We start from the raw sequence: 18,268 nt of genomic DNA, 5'->3' as shown, positions 1-18,268 counted from the left end.
CCACAGTCCTAACTAATAACCACAAATATGAATGACTTTTTAACAATAGATTTGTGTAATTCACCCATTTATATTGGTGAAAACTAGAAAAAATAATAAATGTTCAACTTTTTTTTTTTTCCTTTTTGTCTTTTTTCGTGTCCAGCAACGGATCGCAACCCTCAGTGTCGTGCCCGTACCAGACCGGGACCGGCAACGGGATCACAACCCTCGGCATTGCGCCCGCACCTCGCTCAGCCAGTGAGCGGGAACTGGTCTGTATGTGGGATCCGAACCCTCGGCAGGAGCGCCGCCGCGCTCCCAAGCGGCGCACTGTAGCAGTGCGCCACCGGGCTGGCCCTAAATGTTCAACTTTTAAGTGAACAAAAATAATGCTGAAAAAATATTTAATGGCATGGAAAGATATTGACTAAGTAAACATAGTAAGCTTAGGAAGGATCAATCAATCAAAACAATATCAATTTAAAAATAATATTGGCAGGAAATATACTATAATGTTCACAGTGGTTATCAGTTAGAGACAGAATTATAAATGCTTTTTTTTGCTTATCTGTGTTTTCTAAACTTTATTTATTTGTATCACATTTGTAATTAAAAAGTTGTTTAAAATCAATAGGTATGATACTAAGCTGTATTAGCAGAAAGACATAGCCTATAGGAAGTCAGAGAAAAGCCCCCTACATGGCTCAGAATTCATGTGGTTGGATACTCCGTAACTGATGAGAGTATCTGTCTTTGAGAGAAGACCTGAAACTGAAGTTATTTACATGCTTACCAAAAGGGCTTGTATAGAGCATTTTACCAAGAAGTTACATGTATTAATTTTTTAGCAAGACTGGAGGTTAGGACCTATATTTATTTAGCTTTTTAGTAGAGCTAAAAAGAATTATAGACTTGGAAAATTACCAGTACTAAAACTACAGCTCTGTCTTCTAATCCATGGAGAAATTTTTTTTTTTAAAGATGAGATGTCCTTCCATTCACTGATAAGTTCATTCATATACTAAGTGAATGATGGGGAAATGGGTCTAATTTACAGCAAAAGTGACAAAAGGAGGCATTTCCTGATGATCATATTGTTAGGGATTTGGAAACTCTATGAAGTCTGTTCATGAGGTGGTTCGGCTGTGGTTTTAAAAACCAAAGGATGGGATATCTTGGTGTCCTTCTTTGCCTTTTGACTTTTTGCTTGTAGATGAGAATGTGGGGGGAGAGGGGAGATGAGTAGTGTGTTAGATACCAATTATTGCACTTTAAAATATTAATTTAAGATTCATTAGAGATTTTTAATTTCATTGTGCTTATAAAGACCTAATGGAGTAAAAACTGAAAATGAAATGCTCATTTTTAGAGAACTGGTTAAATTATGGTACATCCATAAAATGTGAGTTAACCTAAGCACACTGTAAAATACAGCTGAGATTAAAGACCTGAATAAATAAAGGGAGGTTCATGTTCATGGATTGGAAAACTCAGTATTATTAAGTTATTGACTTTTCCCAAAATGATCTATTGATTCAATGTAATCCCAATGAAAATCCCAGCAGGTTTACTGTGTAAATTTGACAGGCTACGACTAACATTTACATGAAAGTTCCAAGGATCAAGAAAAATCAAGATAATTTTGAAGAAGAACAGGTTTTTGTATTTTTACTACTGTATACCAAGAGTTATTACAAATCCGTAGTAATTAGCTGTAATGTGGTGCAAGAGAGACAAATAGACCATCACGCCAGAGATTGGCATAAACACAAGTCACATGATTCATGACAAAATCACGACTGCATTGCAATGAGGAACAGGTGGTATTCAATAAATGGTTCTGGGTCAAATGGATATCTACACAGAAAAAGTCTACTGTGACCCCTAAATCACACCAGACATAAAAGTCAGTTCCAATGGACCATAGTCCTAAATATGAAAGGTTAAAAAAATAAAGGTTCCAGAAGAAAATCTAGAAGAATGCCTTTATAATCTAGGGCAAACAAAGTTTCTTTTTAAACAAAGCACAGAGCAGTAACCATTAAAAAAAAATTGAAATATTGGACGTTGTTATAATTAAGAACTTTTGTTCATCAAAAGACACAACTGAGAGAAGACTGAAAAGGCAAGGCACAGTGTAGAAGAAGATATTTGCAATACATATACCCAACAAAGGTCTCATTCAGTATATATAAAAAACTATAAGTCAATAAAACAAAGACAAAACAATTTTAAAATGGGCAAAAGCCCTCAACAGGCACTTTAAAAAGAGGATATCAAAATGGCATAAGATTCTCAGCATTATTAATCATCAGGAGAATGCAAGTTATAATGCACACTAAAATGACTAAAGTGAAAAAGGCTGACAATAACATGTGTTGACAAGGAAGTGGAGTGACTGAACTTCTACGCACTTCTGTGGCAGTGTAAATTAGAACAATCCCTGTGGAAAGTCATGTGGCAGCATCCCCTAAATCCAAACATCTGTAATACCCTATGACCTAATAATTCTGCCTCTTGTAATACGCTCAAAAGAAATGAGTGCTTACATCTACTAAAAGACACAAACAAGAATGTTCAGAACAGTTTTATTCACAAAGTGCCCAAACCAAAAATAGTCTGCTTCAACTCACAGAAGAATGAATAAATAAATAAATTGTGGTATACCTATATAATGGAATACTAAGCTGTAAATAAAAATAAAAGAAAAATACAGATATACACAATAATGTGGATATATTTCATAATGTACACTGAAAAAAACTAAACCCAAAAAATCATACTGTGAAATTTCATTCATATGAAATTCAAGGTAACCAGAACAAACCTACAGTGATGTAAGTCAGAATAGGTGTTACCTTTGCAAGTGACGTTGACTGCGAAGAAGTGTGGGAAAGACTTTTGAGTGCAGGAAATCTTCTATGTCTAGATCTGATGGTAGTTATATGGATGTATATTTTAAAACTTTATTGACCTATACAACTGATGGAGTTTGGATGTGTTGTACCCTCCAAAACTCATGTGGAAATTTGATCTCCAATGTGGCAGTGTTGGAAACTGATTGAGTCATGGGGGTGGATCCCTCATGAATGGATTAACGCTCTCCCTGGGGGAGAGGGGATTAATGAGTGAGTTCTCATTTGATTAGTTCCCGTGAGAGCTCGTTGCTTAAAAGGACCCTGGCACCTCCTCTCTCTCTTGCTTCCTCTCTCTTGCATCCTCTCTCTTGCTTCCATTCACTGTATGATCTGCTTGTACCCACTGGCTGCCTGCCACTTTCCGCCATGAGTAGAAGCAGCCTGAGGCCCCGTGCCAGATGCAGCTGTCCCAGAATCATAAGCCAAATAAACCTCTTTCCTTTATAAATTACCCAGTCTCAAGTGTTTGTGTTATAGCAACACAAAACGGACTAAAACAATAATTAAGATTTCTGTACTTTACTGAATGTATATTATGCATCAATAGAACATTTTTTAAAAGTGAGGTACTTTGCTCTAAGTGCATTGTATTAAAGAATGACAATATTAGACCTTGATCTATCTACATCTCTTTCAGTTTGACTGTATAAATTTTTCATGATAGCGGAGAAGAGAAAAGATAGAGGCCCTCCTATGCTCTCCTTTCTAAGTGAGTCACTTGGTCATTGTACGGTTTTGTTATGTGAGGAACTTCAAAATCTTCTGTATTCCTGGATTCCAGAGTCAAAGCTCTTGACTTAGCTCCTGAGGAGTTGGCATAGGTTCAGAAGACCATCTCCCTCTAGGCGAAGGCTAATTCTAGGACATGTGTCTTTGGCTCCCTTTCATGTCAGCCCTTACTCATCTCCAGAGTTAGTGCCTTTTCTCTCAGCTTCCATATGCTTAGTGTGTCCCTCCTCCCTCTGGAAGGTTTCCTCAGCTCTTCCTGTTTCCAGTCCCATCAATCCTTTCTTCTCTCATGTGTACCATACACTTCTTCAAAAAGCCGATTCTTTCCATCCTTAGAAATTGCTGATTTCAGCAAGAAAAATCTTGTAATCTAAAATGCTCTTAAGGAACCTATCTAAACTGCATTGCAATAGTGACATGACATTTTTTCCATTTAGTTAGGAATACTCATTGCAATAAGGCAATATTCATATTTTCAATGTCAGCGTAACTCTTCATTTATTAAACAGGACACCGAGCCCCTGCTTTGTGCTGGGCTCTGTTAAGCACTGGGAATGCAAAGATAGATGCACTGAAGGAGCTCACAGTCTCGTGGAGGAGACAGGCAAACGCATAGACACATCAGTTCCAGTTACTTCCTACAAGACTCCTACTGCACACCACTTAGAATTCATCAAGCTCATCTTGTTATCCCTCCTCCCTCCCCAAACCCAGTCTTCATTATGTGTCAACATCTGTGTAATAACCCAAACTAAAACCCTCAGGCATCTCTTATTTTTCACTCTCATGCATTTCATATCTATTCACTCATTATAGGTCAATTCCTTCATCAAATTATTGCACAACTCCAGCACATATTTTTCATCCCCATTGCCACTGCCTAACTCAGTATCCTATTTCTTTTTCCTTGAACTGCAGCAAATGATGCCCAAACAGGTCTCCACACTTGCAGTCTCACCTCTGCTACTCTGTACTCCACACTGTTGCCATGGAAGTCTCTGATACTGTCTCTGTCCCTATCTCTACCTCTATCTCTGTCTCTCTGTTTCTCACTCTGTCTCTATCTCTGCCTCTCTATATATCTGTCTCTGCCTCTGGAAAGTCCTTTTATTCTTCAGAGAAAGGAATACAAGAATCTAAAGGAGAAGACATGGTGAGTTGATGCACTCGGCTACAGAGAACCAATGAGATATCAATTTTTTCCAACATAAATCCTGACAGATATGAGTTAAGTTATGAAAACTTGGTAAGTTATAAAAGGCAGCAATTTTTTAAAAAGTTTGATATGGTGCTGCTTATTTTCTCATTCCCTTATTTTTCTACTGAGGCAGAGATCGCAGATTAAATGACAGGATATAGAGGGTTTTTGATGTCATAGGCACACATGAGGCTCTTGCTTTTTAGACACCACCACCACAGCTCTTGGCTACCTGTACCGCTTTACAGCTCCCGGTGCCTTAGGAGCCCACCGAGCAGCTGGGTGTATGATCACTGTGTTCTCAGCCAAAGCAGCTAATCAGAGGATTGTGGTAACAGAATACTGGAGATGAGCCATCTGCCGAGTCTTTGGCTCTGGGTGCTCAAGACTGGATGGGAGTGGAGTGATTGGAAGGTAGGGGATAGATGTCAGTCGCAGGCAGTAACTAAGGCCCGGGGGTGGGGGGAGGGGTGCCTGGTGGCTTAATGAGAAAACCAACTTCTTCCCCAAATCATGAACTTGGTGAATTGAAATGGATACATTTGAAGTTATTCATTTGGAACAGTTAAAGGCAGTTGCCCCATGCCTATGAACTAAATTTAGATATCTACTGAGTTTTGATATCTACTTAACCTACAGCAGACAAGGGGTGGGCCTTCCAAGAGAGAAAACCAGCTCTGGATATGTTTTCAATAAAAACATATATTCATGTCTTGCTTTGGCTCAGAAACCTTTGACAGCTCCCCATCACCTAAGTCCAAACTACTTAGAAGGGCATTCGAGGTCCTCATATAAGCTGCTTTCAATGATTAAGTGCTTAGCTTGTTTGGGGGATATGAATTCTCATGTTGTTATGTTCCTTTTCTTTCCCTCTGTACAAGATTCCCTAATCGCTCTCACGTTTTCCTCTCCAGAGACTTCTGAATGATGCCTTTAGAGCCAACCCCAATGTTTCCAACTCTGAAAGTTATGGCTGCAGATACCTCTACCATGGTGCTTAGCACACTACATCATCAATACTATTTGCATTTTGTCTCCATTCTAGATTGCAATCTCTTTAAACATAAGAGTTTTACCTGTGTCCTCTTCATGTCTTCAGCCATCTACACTAGCCTGAATTTAAAATCCACATGATGGAACCAGTATTCATTCAACAAATATCTATGGAGTAGGTACCCAGTGTACCCCTAAACAAATTATATGAGCCCTGCTTTTAAGAAATCCAAACTGTCATTTGGAATAAAAATCATGTTCTACTACACACAAAGTAATTATTGCATAAAAAAGCCCTAGACTCTGGCATAAAATTCACAGAGAATCAAAATTCAGGGAGAGGACAAATCCTGATAGACTGAAGAATTAAATTGTTAAAGAAGATTTAATAGGGAGGAAGAGCAATGGAAGCAGTCTCGGATAAGATAAAGCCTTGGAGGAACTGCACAAAATGATTCATGAATGAAATTGCAGGTGGTTGGGACCTTCAGCTGACCATAGTGGATTCCAGTTTAGTGTGATGTGCACAGGACAAGGAGCTGTGATGCACACCATCCACCTGCTGTTGACCATCCCAAATTATGCAGCAAATAAAATCTGGACAACTAAGTCACATTTCATCTTAAACAGCACAACACACAGGTCTCTAACCCTTTGAAATATGAGTATTGTGATATTGGCATCAGGTGACTATCTCAGAGAAAGACTTTGAGCACGTGTGTTGGGGAATGGGGAAATAACCATGTAGTGATCAACCAATTGGCTGCCACCCACGTGGGGCAAAATGGCATGAAAGATTGAATCCTCAACACAGAGTTCTTTCAGAGTTAACATAATGTGGCTACACGTTTTTTTCAGGTCTCAGGTTGAGGTCATCTCTTTGCTGCTCTTTTTGTGTGGTGTACAGAGGGGAAGGAAGAGGAGTGACCTGAGAAAGCAGCATGAGTTAGAGGACATGATCTGGCAGATTAGGAGCAGCTAAGTATTTAAAGCAACATTTTTTTTTCTCTTGGTATTGCAAAATGTTTTTCCAATCTTCCACTTGTCATTGGATATTCAGAACCAACAACAGGATTTTTACAGACTGGACAAGAAGGAACCCACCTGTGGCTCAATTTTTAAGGAGCCTTCAGCTCTTATGCATTTTTGTTCAAATGCACCCAAAAGACCTCCAAAAAAGAGACCATGGTGGTGCAGAGAGTAGAACATGTGAGGTGTGGGTTACACTTGCATGTGCCCCCTCACACACTGAGATTAAAACTCTCACTAATAGAGTCACTGTCATGGTCTGTGAAAAAATACTCTGTTGGTGGTGGGATTACTAACCACAGAGTTAAAACCAAAACCCCAAATAGAGTTTTCTAATTGATTTTTTTTTCTAGTACCAGACAAGATTGCTGATGTCTGTTTTCCCCTACATCCCTAATACTACCTTTTGAGGAACAGCCATAGATTTTCCTGTAATTCACAAGCCAAAATATAGGGAGTATGAATTCGATAGACTCTAAGCTTCATGACTTCCCCCAGCTATATTCCTAGTGCCAAAAATGTGACTGGTAACCTAGTAAGTACTCATTAAAGATTGTTGACTAAATAATAAAATTTGCTATATGATATTTATTTAAAAAATACTCAGTACAAAATGAGTATGCACACAGAAAATATGCAAACGAAGAGATGGATTTATTTGCCAGTTAGCAAATGAGGAAAAGGAAAATATGCAATGAAATTTCAAGCTGAAAAATAGTAAATGGGCCAAAGAAGGACATTTTATATTGACTTTAAAAAATATTATCTCTATGCTCCTTACAAGATAGTACCAGAATACATAGAGCAAAAACTTTCAGAAGTTCGGGAGAGGTGATAGCTCCACAGTAATAGAAAAAGACTTCAACATGTCACTCTCAAAAATCGATGGAATTTTCTAACAGATCTCCCTGCTTCCTTCTTGGCTCACAAAAGCTCATTTGTCAGGAGAACTTTTTAAAACAGAAATGAGTTTGTTACTCCCCTGCTCAACCCCCTCACCTCCTTGACCTTATCACCTTTTTACTTCACGTTTTAGATGCCTCCTTGTACAAACTACAAATTGTCTTACAACTGGCGAGTTGTGTCCATTTAATGTATATTATTAGAATTTTTTCTGATATCTGATTTTGTGAACTCTATTTTCACTTGTTTTAAGTGGTACATTTGAAATTTCGCCAAGCTTGCTTAACTTCTCCATGGAATTTCCTTTAATAGTTCCTTCTATGAAGGTATCTTTGTAGTAAACTTTCAATTTTGTATAATAATTAGCTGGGTATAGAATTTTAAGTTGACAGATATTGAATTCCAGCTCTGTGAAGAAATTAGCCTACCCTCTTCTCAATTGTTACTGTTTTAAAAGTTCGCTTTCAGTCTCTCTCTCATTTCTTTGTAGGTATATATTTCTCTCTTTACTTCTAGAATCTTTTATTTCTCTCTGGTGTCTTGCAGGTTTTAAAAAATTTTATTGTGCACAGAACCCATATTTATAGAATCTAAAAATGTATGGAAGCCATAATATCATCTCCTACTTACAGTTCTGTTTTATAGTTTTTTGGTGTTTTTTTAATTTTTGGTTTTGTGATTTCCCTTAATTTGTGGTAAGATTCTCCATGCATTTAAAATTCTGTTATAATTTATCTAGCATTTCTACGTATTTTGTAGTGGAATGGTTTTTAAGTTTATCTAGCCAGAAATAGAAGTCAAAACTGGAATTATGGACTATTTAGATATGAATACTACATATTATTACCTCTCAAAAATATAGAATTAAGTGCATTTATAGGAGAAAAAGAGGCTAAAAATAAAGTATTTGAGTAAACTTAGAAAAAGAACAAAAAAGTAAAATGAAGGGATAAGATGGATACACCACCAGATTGGCGTGGGATCTATGACCATAACAAGTGTGGGCAAGGATATGGAGCCAGAACTCAGGCTCTAGTAGGGGAGTGTAAACTGGTATAACCACTTTTGGGAAACAATTTGTCATTATGTAGTACGATTAAAGATGCACATGGTCCATGATTCATCAATTTCACTCCTAGGTATATGAGCCCAGAGAGCTTCTTACACATGTGTACCAAGTGACACACACAAGAATGCTCAAAGCAACGTTGTAGGAAATAGCAAAAGAATACTGGAAATAACTCAAGTGCCCATCAACAATAAAATGGATAGATCGTGATATATTCACATAATGAATACTGGACTATGTAGCAATGAAAATAAACAAACTCCCACTACGCAGGTCTACACGTATGCATCTCAGGAACTGTGAAGAAAGCAAGTTGCTGAAGTATCAATAGAGTGATCTCATCTATGTAAAATTCAGTACCTTGCACAAGTAGATACTATATTGTTTAGGGACACAAACATATGTGGTAAAATCATACCAAAAAGGAAGAGACTGATAAATGCAAATTTTAGATCAGTGGTTACTCTGGGTGGGGAAAGAATGAGGAAAGTTAGAGAGGAACCCATAGGAGATGACAAACATATCCTACCTCTTAATACCTTTCATAGCTTTTTCATTAACTTGAGTGTAATTACTTTTGAGAAAAGATATTTCCTGAGGTGAGGAAACACATACTTGATATTTTAAATAAATTAATATTTAATCAAAGAAACATAGAATTTTATTTCGAAAAGCATACATAATAATATGATTTAATTTTGATCCAAGTATTCCTATGTGAACATTCATTTATTCAAAAATTATTTATTAAGCACCTTCTATGTATCTAGACACACTGTCTAGGCACTGGGGATATAGTAAACAAAATCCTTCCCTTCATGGAAGTTACATTCTAATGGCAAAAAATAAGTAAGTATAGAGGAAGTCAGAGTTTGATAAAAGCTCTGCAGGAAAATAAAGTAAGGTAAGGGATATGGGGTGTTCATGATGTGTGTGTGTGTGTGTGAGACAGAGAGAGACAGACAGAGACAGAGACAGAGATGAGGGCAGCAGTAGCTATCCCCCCTCCCATCTACATGGACAGAGACAGGAGTGTGAGGTGTTGGAGGTAGTAGTTGCAATCCAGCCTATGTAGATATCCACATATATATGAGCACATGTGAGATAGGAGGTGCTCAGTTCCCCTGGGGTTGGGTTTCAGGCCACTTTCCTGGGTCTCAAACCACTCGCCTAGGGCTCAATCCCCCCACCTCTGAGTCCTGAGCTATGGTGCCTGTAGCACCTATTTCTGGTAACAACACGTGCAGATTGAGACCACAGAGGGTATCTCACTGGCTGAACATGTTCAGTAAAAGAGAGTTTATCCCTTGAATGACCTCCCACTGGAGGTGCTAGATGCTCATTCAAATCCATTTTATTCACGTAATGGAATTTAACCAATGAGCATGCTCTAAAAGAGACCAAGTGAGCATGTGCAAGACTAGGTTACATAACTGGGAACCACCTCCTTAGCTGAATATACATTAGATATCATAAATATGTATTAGATGGTGGAAGTATAAAATTGAACCGTGGAGGAGAGTGGTACTCTGCCTGCACTTCACCTGAGGTGTGTACTTTTTTCTTTTTGTATCAGACTTGCCTTTGGCAGGCTGCTGTTCACTCTAGAGCGAGCCTGCACTTTGTCTGTGAATGTGTGTTTCTTACTTTTGTATTAAACTTGGTGGGGGCCCTGCTCAGTCTCTGGAGCTAGGCTGCACTCTCTCTGTGAAATCTGTATCTCTTGTTCATTACATTATACCTGCCTGTTCTCACTTTCTGCTGTGACTCTGCTCTTCAATTCTTCCCTGCGGTGGAGTCAAGAACCTGGGAAGAGGACAGGGTGGATTGAGGGTGACTGTTGGGCCTCCCTAGACCCTCTTCTCCGGTATCACATGTATAGAGAGATGTCGGGAATGATGCTCATCAAATATTAATATGTTTATTTCTAGGCAGTAGATTTTGAATGATTTCACAGTTTCCTTTTTGCATTTTTTATATTGCTTCAATTTTTTTTTTAAGAGTATGCATCATTTTAATTTTTTTTAAAGTCATTCCATCTGAGGGAAAAAGACAGAGAGGAAGGTGAATAAGGAAAAGAGGTTTGCAAAAGAAAGTCCAAGAACAACAACTCGGCAAACGCGCTCTTAGATATTTACCCAAATGAGCTGAAAACTTATGCCCATACAAAAACCTGCACATGAATGCTAATAGCGGCTTTATTTGTAATTGCCAAAAATAAACAAACTGTGGCACACCCACACAAGGGAATGTCACTCAGTCACAAAAAGAAATGAGCTATCAAGCCACAAAGAGACATAGAGAAACCTTAAATGTATATTGCTACGTGAAAGAAACCAATCTAAAAAGGCTACATCCTGTATGATTCCAACTGCATGACGTTCTGGAAAAGGCAAAGCTATAGAAAGTAAAAAAATCAGTAGTTTCTAGAGGTTCAGTGGGAAGGGAGGGAGGAATGAACTGTTAGAGGACGGGAGATTTTAAGGGCAATGAAACTCTTCAGTATGATATTGTAATGGCAGATACATGACATTATTCATTTATCAGACTCATAGAATTATACAACACAAAGAGTGAGCTGTAATGTAATCTTGGACTTTAAGTTACTAATAATGTTTCAATCTTAGTTCATCAATTGTAACAAATGTATACTACACCAATGCAAGATTTTAATAACAGGGAAAACTGGGGAGAGGGGTGGAGAGGCAGTATATGGAAACTTTCTGTACTTTCTCCTCAATTTTTCTATAAACCTAAAACTGCTCTAAAAAAATAAAGTCTATTAATTAGAAGAAAAAAAAAAAGTCCAAGAACAGGGTAAAATCTGGAGCAGATTTTTTTTTTTTTTTTTAGCAAACCCTAACATAGTCCTTCTATATATAATATTATATAAATATTAAAATATGGTATATATAAAGTATTATATATACATGCACACACATATATAATATACACACACACATTTTTATTTTAGGCTTTCCAGGCCATACGTTCTTATATATAATATTATATAAATATTAAAATATGGTATATATAAAGTATTATATATACACGCACACACATATATAATATACACACACACATTTTTATTTTAGGCTTTCCAGGCCATACGTTCTCAGTAACAACTTCTTAAATCTGTTATTGTAGTGCAAAAGTAGCCATAGACAATACATAAACCAATGAGCATGACTATGTTCCAACAAAACACAGAAATCTGAATTTCATATCATTTTCATGTGTCACAAATATGATTTTTAAATTTTATTTTATGATTTATTTTATTTTTATTCTTTTTCAACCATTTAAAAATGTAGAAATCATCCTTAGTCACAGGCCATACAAAAGTGGGCAGTAGCCATTTGACTTGTGGGTCACAGTAGGCCAACCTGTTTTAGTTTTATTGATTAGAGCACTAAACTAATAAGGCTAAGGTTAAATGTTTTATCTCCATAGGAGATCGTTTGCTGTATGCTGTGAAAAATTCTGTTTTGTTGCAACATGCAGTTTTCCTACCCCCGGCCAAGTATGTTGCAGGTTTGTGTGAGATCACAGAGCGAAAATGGTTCAGCCCAATCCAAACAACAATAGGAAAAATAATTAATATATATGAGTATGTCCCTCTCACACATGTTAGTAACGTCAAGTACATTTCTATTATAGTCTAGATAAAATGTTCTACACTCATTTGGAAGTTTGGGATTCTAAGAATACATCACTGGGAAATTGGCACAGTGTACTGTTCCTGTTATCTAATACACTGTAACTCAGTAAACATCACAGCAGTCCATGGTCAGAGTTTGTTACATTAGCACCTCTGAGTTTAGTACCATATTCGCCTGCCTTTAATTCTTTAGATCTGATTCACTCACTTCATTCATTTGTACCTTTAATCAATAAACATTACACGTCTCCCGTGTGTCCAGCCTTGTGATAGGCCAGGGAATTCAAAAACTGAATAAATATGAACGCTATTGCCTCGAGGAACCCACAGTTTGGGGGGGAAGGTAAATGACAGTATTGAACAGTGTACTAAATGCCACGGTACAGGTGTGTTCCAGGTACTGCGGGAACACAAATGGATGGGTTTTACCTGAGTGAACCTTTGGAATAGGGGACTAGAGAGTGCTAAGGAGCGCTTTTAAAGGAGGTGAGATTTGAACCCAATCTGGAAAGATTTGTACAACCACTTATGAATGAAAACGGTACATAAGAAACAAAGGCAAGGGAGGGCCGGGTGACAGCCATGAAACGATTGTCTTCTAAATCTCTGTTCCAGTGTTGTCAAATTTGACCATGGCTAGTAAACAAGCCATATGCAAATCACATATTCACACTCCCTGCCACTTAAAGTGTATTTTAGATTCAAAATGTTATGAAAAACAAACATTGGGTGATAAAATAAAATCGAGCAAAAACTTTTTAAATGGTGAGAGAATCAGATTTTTTTCCCTTAAATCTGGTTTGAAAATAATATAAAGGTACATATTTAATTTTTTTTCTTACTGAATTTAAGCCTCATAAGTCAAAATACTTTGAAAAAGTAGAATGCATTCTCACCTGGAGGACTTTCCTAATTCTTTTTAGATTGTGTATCAAAAGCAGATTTTTCTCTTTGGAAACACGACCTAACTGTTCATCCAGTTGTATTAACAAATTTTGAAGAAGAATTGTTGCCATGGTTTCATTGTTAGAGGCCGCCTCCCTAAAAACCAAAAGTGTTATTACACAACAGGAAACAACTTAGTAAAATGTCTACATTTTTACCATACTAATTGTAAAGCGATAAATCTATTCCACAGTGATGTTTTTAAAGGTTTTTTAAAATTAAATTGTACACATAAAAAGATGCTCAACATCACTACTCATTAGGAAATTGCAAATCAAAACCTCAATAAGATGCCACTTCGCACACATTAGGATTGCTATTATAAAAACAAAACAAACAAAAAAAGCACAACAGAAAATAAGTGTTGGCAAGGATATGGAGAAATTGGAACCTTTGTGCATTGCTAGTGGGAATGTAAAATGGTACGGCCGCTGTGGAAACTGTATGGCAGCTAATCAAAATATTAAACATAAAGTTACCATACGATGCAGCAATTCCCCTTCTGGGTATATGTCCAAAAGAAGTGAAAGCAGGGACTTGAACAGATATTTGTACACCCATGTTCATAGCAGCTTTATTCATAATAGTCAAAGGGGCGAAGTAACCCAAGTGTCCATCAATGAACAGGTAAGCAAAATGTGATTATATATATATATGCCCCCCACACACATGTACAATGGAACATTGTTCACCCTTAACAAGTAAGGAAATTATGACACATGCTATAACATGGATGAACCTTGAGACATTATTGCTGAGTGAAAAAAGTCAGACACATAAGGGTAAATATTGTGTATTTTACTTACATAGTGTACCTACAGTAGTCAAATTCATAGAGACAGAAAACAGAATGGTGGTTGTCACAGGCTAGGGTTGGAGGAAGGGGGAGATATTGTGTAACAAGTACAGTCATTCCTTGGTATCCATGGGGGACTTAGTTCTAAGACTTCCCTCAGATTACAAACTCCTTAGATGCTCAAGTCCCTAATATAAAATGGTATAGTACTGTACTTGCATATAACCTACACACATACTCCTATATACTTTGAAACACCTCTAGATTACCTATAATACCTAATACAATGTAAATGCTATATAAATAGCTGTTTTACGCTATTGTGTTTATTTGTACTATTTTTTATAGTCATATATTAAAAAATTTTTTTGAATATTTTTCATATGCAGTTGGTTGAATCTGTAGATATGAAACCCGTGAATGTGGAAGGCCAACTGCTTGGGAAGATGAAAAAGTTCTGCAGATGGGTGGTGGTAGTGATCGTGTAACAATGTAAATTTATGCCACTAAACTGTACACCTAAAAAATGGTTAAAATGGTTAATTTCATGATATATATATCTTACCATGATAAGTTAGGTGACTGAAGCAAAAAAAAAAAAAATTAAATGGTACAAGGTGAATAGAACTTTGAAGAATGTGAATTATAGTAGAAAAAATATTTTTTTACATTGAGTCTGTGATAGAGAATTGATATAATCAGAAGATATACTTCTTGGCTTTTTAATACATACAAAATTGTTGGGGTTTTGGCTTACAGAACAAGAAAGCACTAGAACCATTAAGTTTTCATCTACAATGAATGAAACCAGAAAGGACAATAATTCCCCCTTTTTGAGAAGGCTTTCTAAACCCCTGAAGAAGTTCTGCACCTGAAAAAAATGCATCTACTGAGTCAAAAGTGAACCACAGAAAAAATCCACATAGACAGAGCATGAAGCATTTGTGCACCAACTTCTAGGGAAAATATGTTTGATCTTACCAGTCTTGATTCTCAATCCACTGGGCCAGCAGATGTCTAATTTCCATAGGAAAGTTGTCATCATAGAATTGATCTACTTGCTCCAAAAACTTGATTTCTAATTGCTGGACTTGATTCCACTGAGACATGCTATAAAAGAATGGGTAAAATTAGAGTTTTAAAATATTGTTGACTGATAGTTGTGGTACCTGTTTTCTTTGTTTCTTAGAATTCAAACAATGGTGTCCATTAAGTAACTGGAAAAAAATCCTCTTTTTTTTTTTTTAATAGTCACCCAGTTAAAGAAGACAGAAAAGAGAAAATGCTTTCAATCCAAAAATACAGCAATTCCTCCAAGTTTTTCCTAAGTTGTCCCTAATGAAGGGAATAGCTTTTTTCTTCTGCCCCCAAACAACATCCTTCCTTGCTCTAACATAAACTCCTGTTCCGCCTTCTGTGGGAAGCTTTTGCTCCCCGTCCCTAAAGCGCCCCCTGCCCCTGACTGTCGATAGGAATTTGTTTTCTCAACAAGCTCCGTCTCTCTCCCTTGCTCCCTCGACACTATCAGACTTGGAGCAACCTGAAGGCAAATAACACTCTTAACATTTGCTGTACTGTACCTCTTAAGATCCTCTTTAGGCTTCACATGTGAGGAATACCCAATAAAAGCTTCTTTTATATGAAATTGCCCAGTCCTTTTTCTTTATTTCAGATTTGTCTGGCTTCTAGAATCAGCTTTATGTTCCTGACTTCTAGTCTAACTCTGTTTTAGCTTCCTGAAAAATTTCATGTATGAATTTTTACGGGTTCTAGTTCTTTCAGTTCAAAATATTTATGAACTGATACATATTTTTATTTCCCCCTGTGATGATCCACTATGGCTTGGCAAAGCTTTTAAAGTGTACCTTTAATTTGTCTCTGATGTGCATCTGACAGTGGTTAAACCCTCAAGTTACTTAAGGAGGAAGAAACCACACTTGATACATATTTGGCAGCCTGTCATAAAACAAAAGTATGTTTTTCCTCCACATGACCTCACTCTGGCCAATTTAGAAGCTTTAGACATATTTCCTAACTCAGGAAAATTCATATGATGTTGTGTCCTTGAAATCATAGTATTTTACTTATACCAAAGTCAAAATTTTTATTGTTTTGTCAGCAATTATAGGTCAAAGGGAAAAAAAAAAAAACCCTTTTACATGATTATTCACCTTAGTATTTCAACTTATCTTGTAGGTAGGTGCCTCGGTGTTGCTCCCGCGCCTCGCTCAAGCCTCGGTGTTGCTCCCGCGCCTCGCTCAGCCAGTGAGCGGGAGCCGGTCTGTATGTATCTTGTAGGTAGGTTTGTTTCCTTTTGCCTGTAGAACATCATAATAATGAATTTCAAATACATATTCTTCAGATTTCAAATAGAACCATTTTTGAGCATCTTTTCCCTGAGCTCCCAGTAAATATCTAAAATGTATAGAAAGACAATTTTTGCCAACGTTTTGCTAAAGAGAAAGCAAGTGGGGGAAAAATAATGTTTAATTTGCATAGTACTTTACATTTATGAAGACCTTTACACATTGCCATTCTAGGCATATTGTAAGTGCCCAATAAATGCTTGTTAAATGAAGAGTGAGTAGCACTCTTGATATTGTTATGAAAAGGGTAGGTGGATAGTAAGCTTTACTCCAACCTTAAAAATGAAAAAAACCTGAAGACCAAATGGTGAAATGACTCCTGCCGTAGATGCACAGTTCCTAAGGACAGACCTGAGGTCTCCTCATCCAAACCCTGTTGTCTTTCCAGACGCTGGATGTGTATATATTCCACACAAAACTAGAACATTTGTCCTCAAGCTACTATCAACATTGTCCTGCTATATCTCGATCAGTTTATTCTAGTTAATGACAACAGAGAACACGAGCTGAAAAAAGCATTACAATTTTAATTACCGCTATTGTTAACCCCTTGCTATGATTTGCATGCAAATCTGTTTTCTAAGAATTAATCTGTGTTAAAGTTAGATCACTTCTAAGACCTGAGCTTTCCTTCCAGAGAGCTGAACTCAAGGCTGAAAAGGGGAAGAAGAAACCGTATACAGTCCCAGGACATTCTTCCCTATTACAGCCTCTGGAAACGCCTTCAGACATCCTTCAGTACGTTTCTATGCTTTTACTCTCTAAGGGCTAATTCTCCTATCCCAAGAAAACTGTGAACATCCCTTCTGAAAACTGAATGCCTGGCTGTGCCCTTTGCATGCCTGGCCCTAGAAGATTCTCTAAACGGATATTTAGTGGCGCCACATTGGCTCTGAGACCCGTAGCTTGCAAAGGAAACGACCTGCCCTCCAATATCACTCGCACTCATCAAAGCCACAAGCACTGGCGACCCGAGCTGCGGGCTGCTTTCCGAAACCCAGGCAGGCCAGTCTCACGCCAGCCATCACAGCTCCGGGGAAGCCGCCCGAGAAAGTGACGAGGGGCTCACTGCCAGCGCGGCGAGAGGACACGCCTCCGCGCAGCCACGCTCTCCCGCCACCGCCCCGGCACTCCCGGGGGCGCCGGGGTTCCCGGGCCCTCGGGGCACAGGCTCCTCCGAGGGACCTGCGCCGGAGCGCACCTGCGAGTCCTGCAGTCGGCCACTTGTTAGAATCGCCCCTGCTTAGGTTAAAACACAGCCGTCTGCGGAAATAAGCATTTCCCCCTCGGGAGAGGTGTGGTCTGCCCTACTCACCTGGCTCCTCTCAGCCCAGGTCTCAGGGAGTGCTCAAGTCCCAAGTCAGAATCGCCCTTCACAGACCCCAGGACGGAGCCGATGACGACACCGTCAGTAGGGGATTTGCATTTCTCCTCCCACTTGAGGCTTTCCTGTGCGTCAGTGTTTGAGTCTCTGGGACTTTACTTGGGTCGTTTCCCACCCACTCTCTATTCTAGAAATGCTAAAAAGCAGAAACGGGGAGGCTGAAGCCCCTCTGCAGAGCGCCCTCTTCTCTTTTAACCCTCCCAGCCCCTCCTGCACCTGCAGGTGGCCCGAGGACGGCAGAAGACGGTGGGTGGGCGGTGGAGGGAGGGCGCCCTCATTGTACACACTGTCATTT

The 18,268-nt window shown here is 38.3% G+C and overlaps 1 protein-coding gene across 1 annotated transcript in view; it reads right to left on the bottom strand.

Moving 5' to 3' along the window:
* The window catches only part of STAT4 (signal transducer and activator of transcription 4), a 94,683-nt gene extending 76,717 nt beyond the window's left edge, over positions 1-17,966 (bottom strand). The window contains exons 1-3 of the mRNA XM_008569668.1: positions 17,905-17,966; positions 15,205-15,333; positions 13,379-13,523 (exon numbers count right to left, since the gene is read on the bottom strand). Of these exons, the coding sequence (XP_008567890.1) occupies positions 13,379-13,523; positions 15,205-15,332 (273 nt within the window). The 5' untranslated portion in view covers position 15,333; positions 17,905-17,966. The remainder of the gene's footprint in view (positions 1-13,378; positions 13,524-15,204; positions 15,334-17,904) is intronic.
* Positions 17,967-18,268: the final 302 nt, after the last annotated feature.

This window comes from Galeopterus variegatus, unplaced genomic scaffold (assembly GCF_000696425.1).
Source record: "Galeopterus variegatus unplaced genomic scaffold, G_variegatus-3.0.2 Scaffold523, whole genome shotgun sequence".
NCBI classification, from domain to species: Eukaryota; Metazoa; Chordata; class Mammalia; order Dermoptera; family Cynocephalidae; genus Galeopterus; species Galeopterus variegatus.
This window is presented reverse-complemented; position numbering and strand designations above follow the sequence as displayed.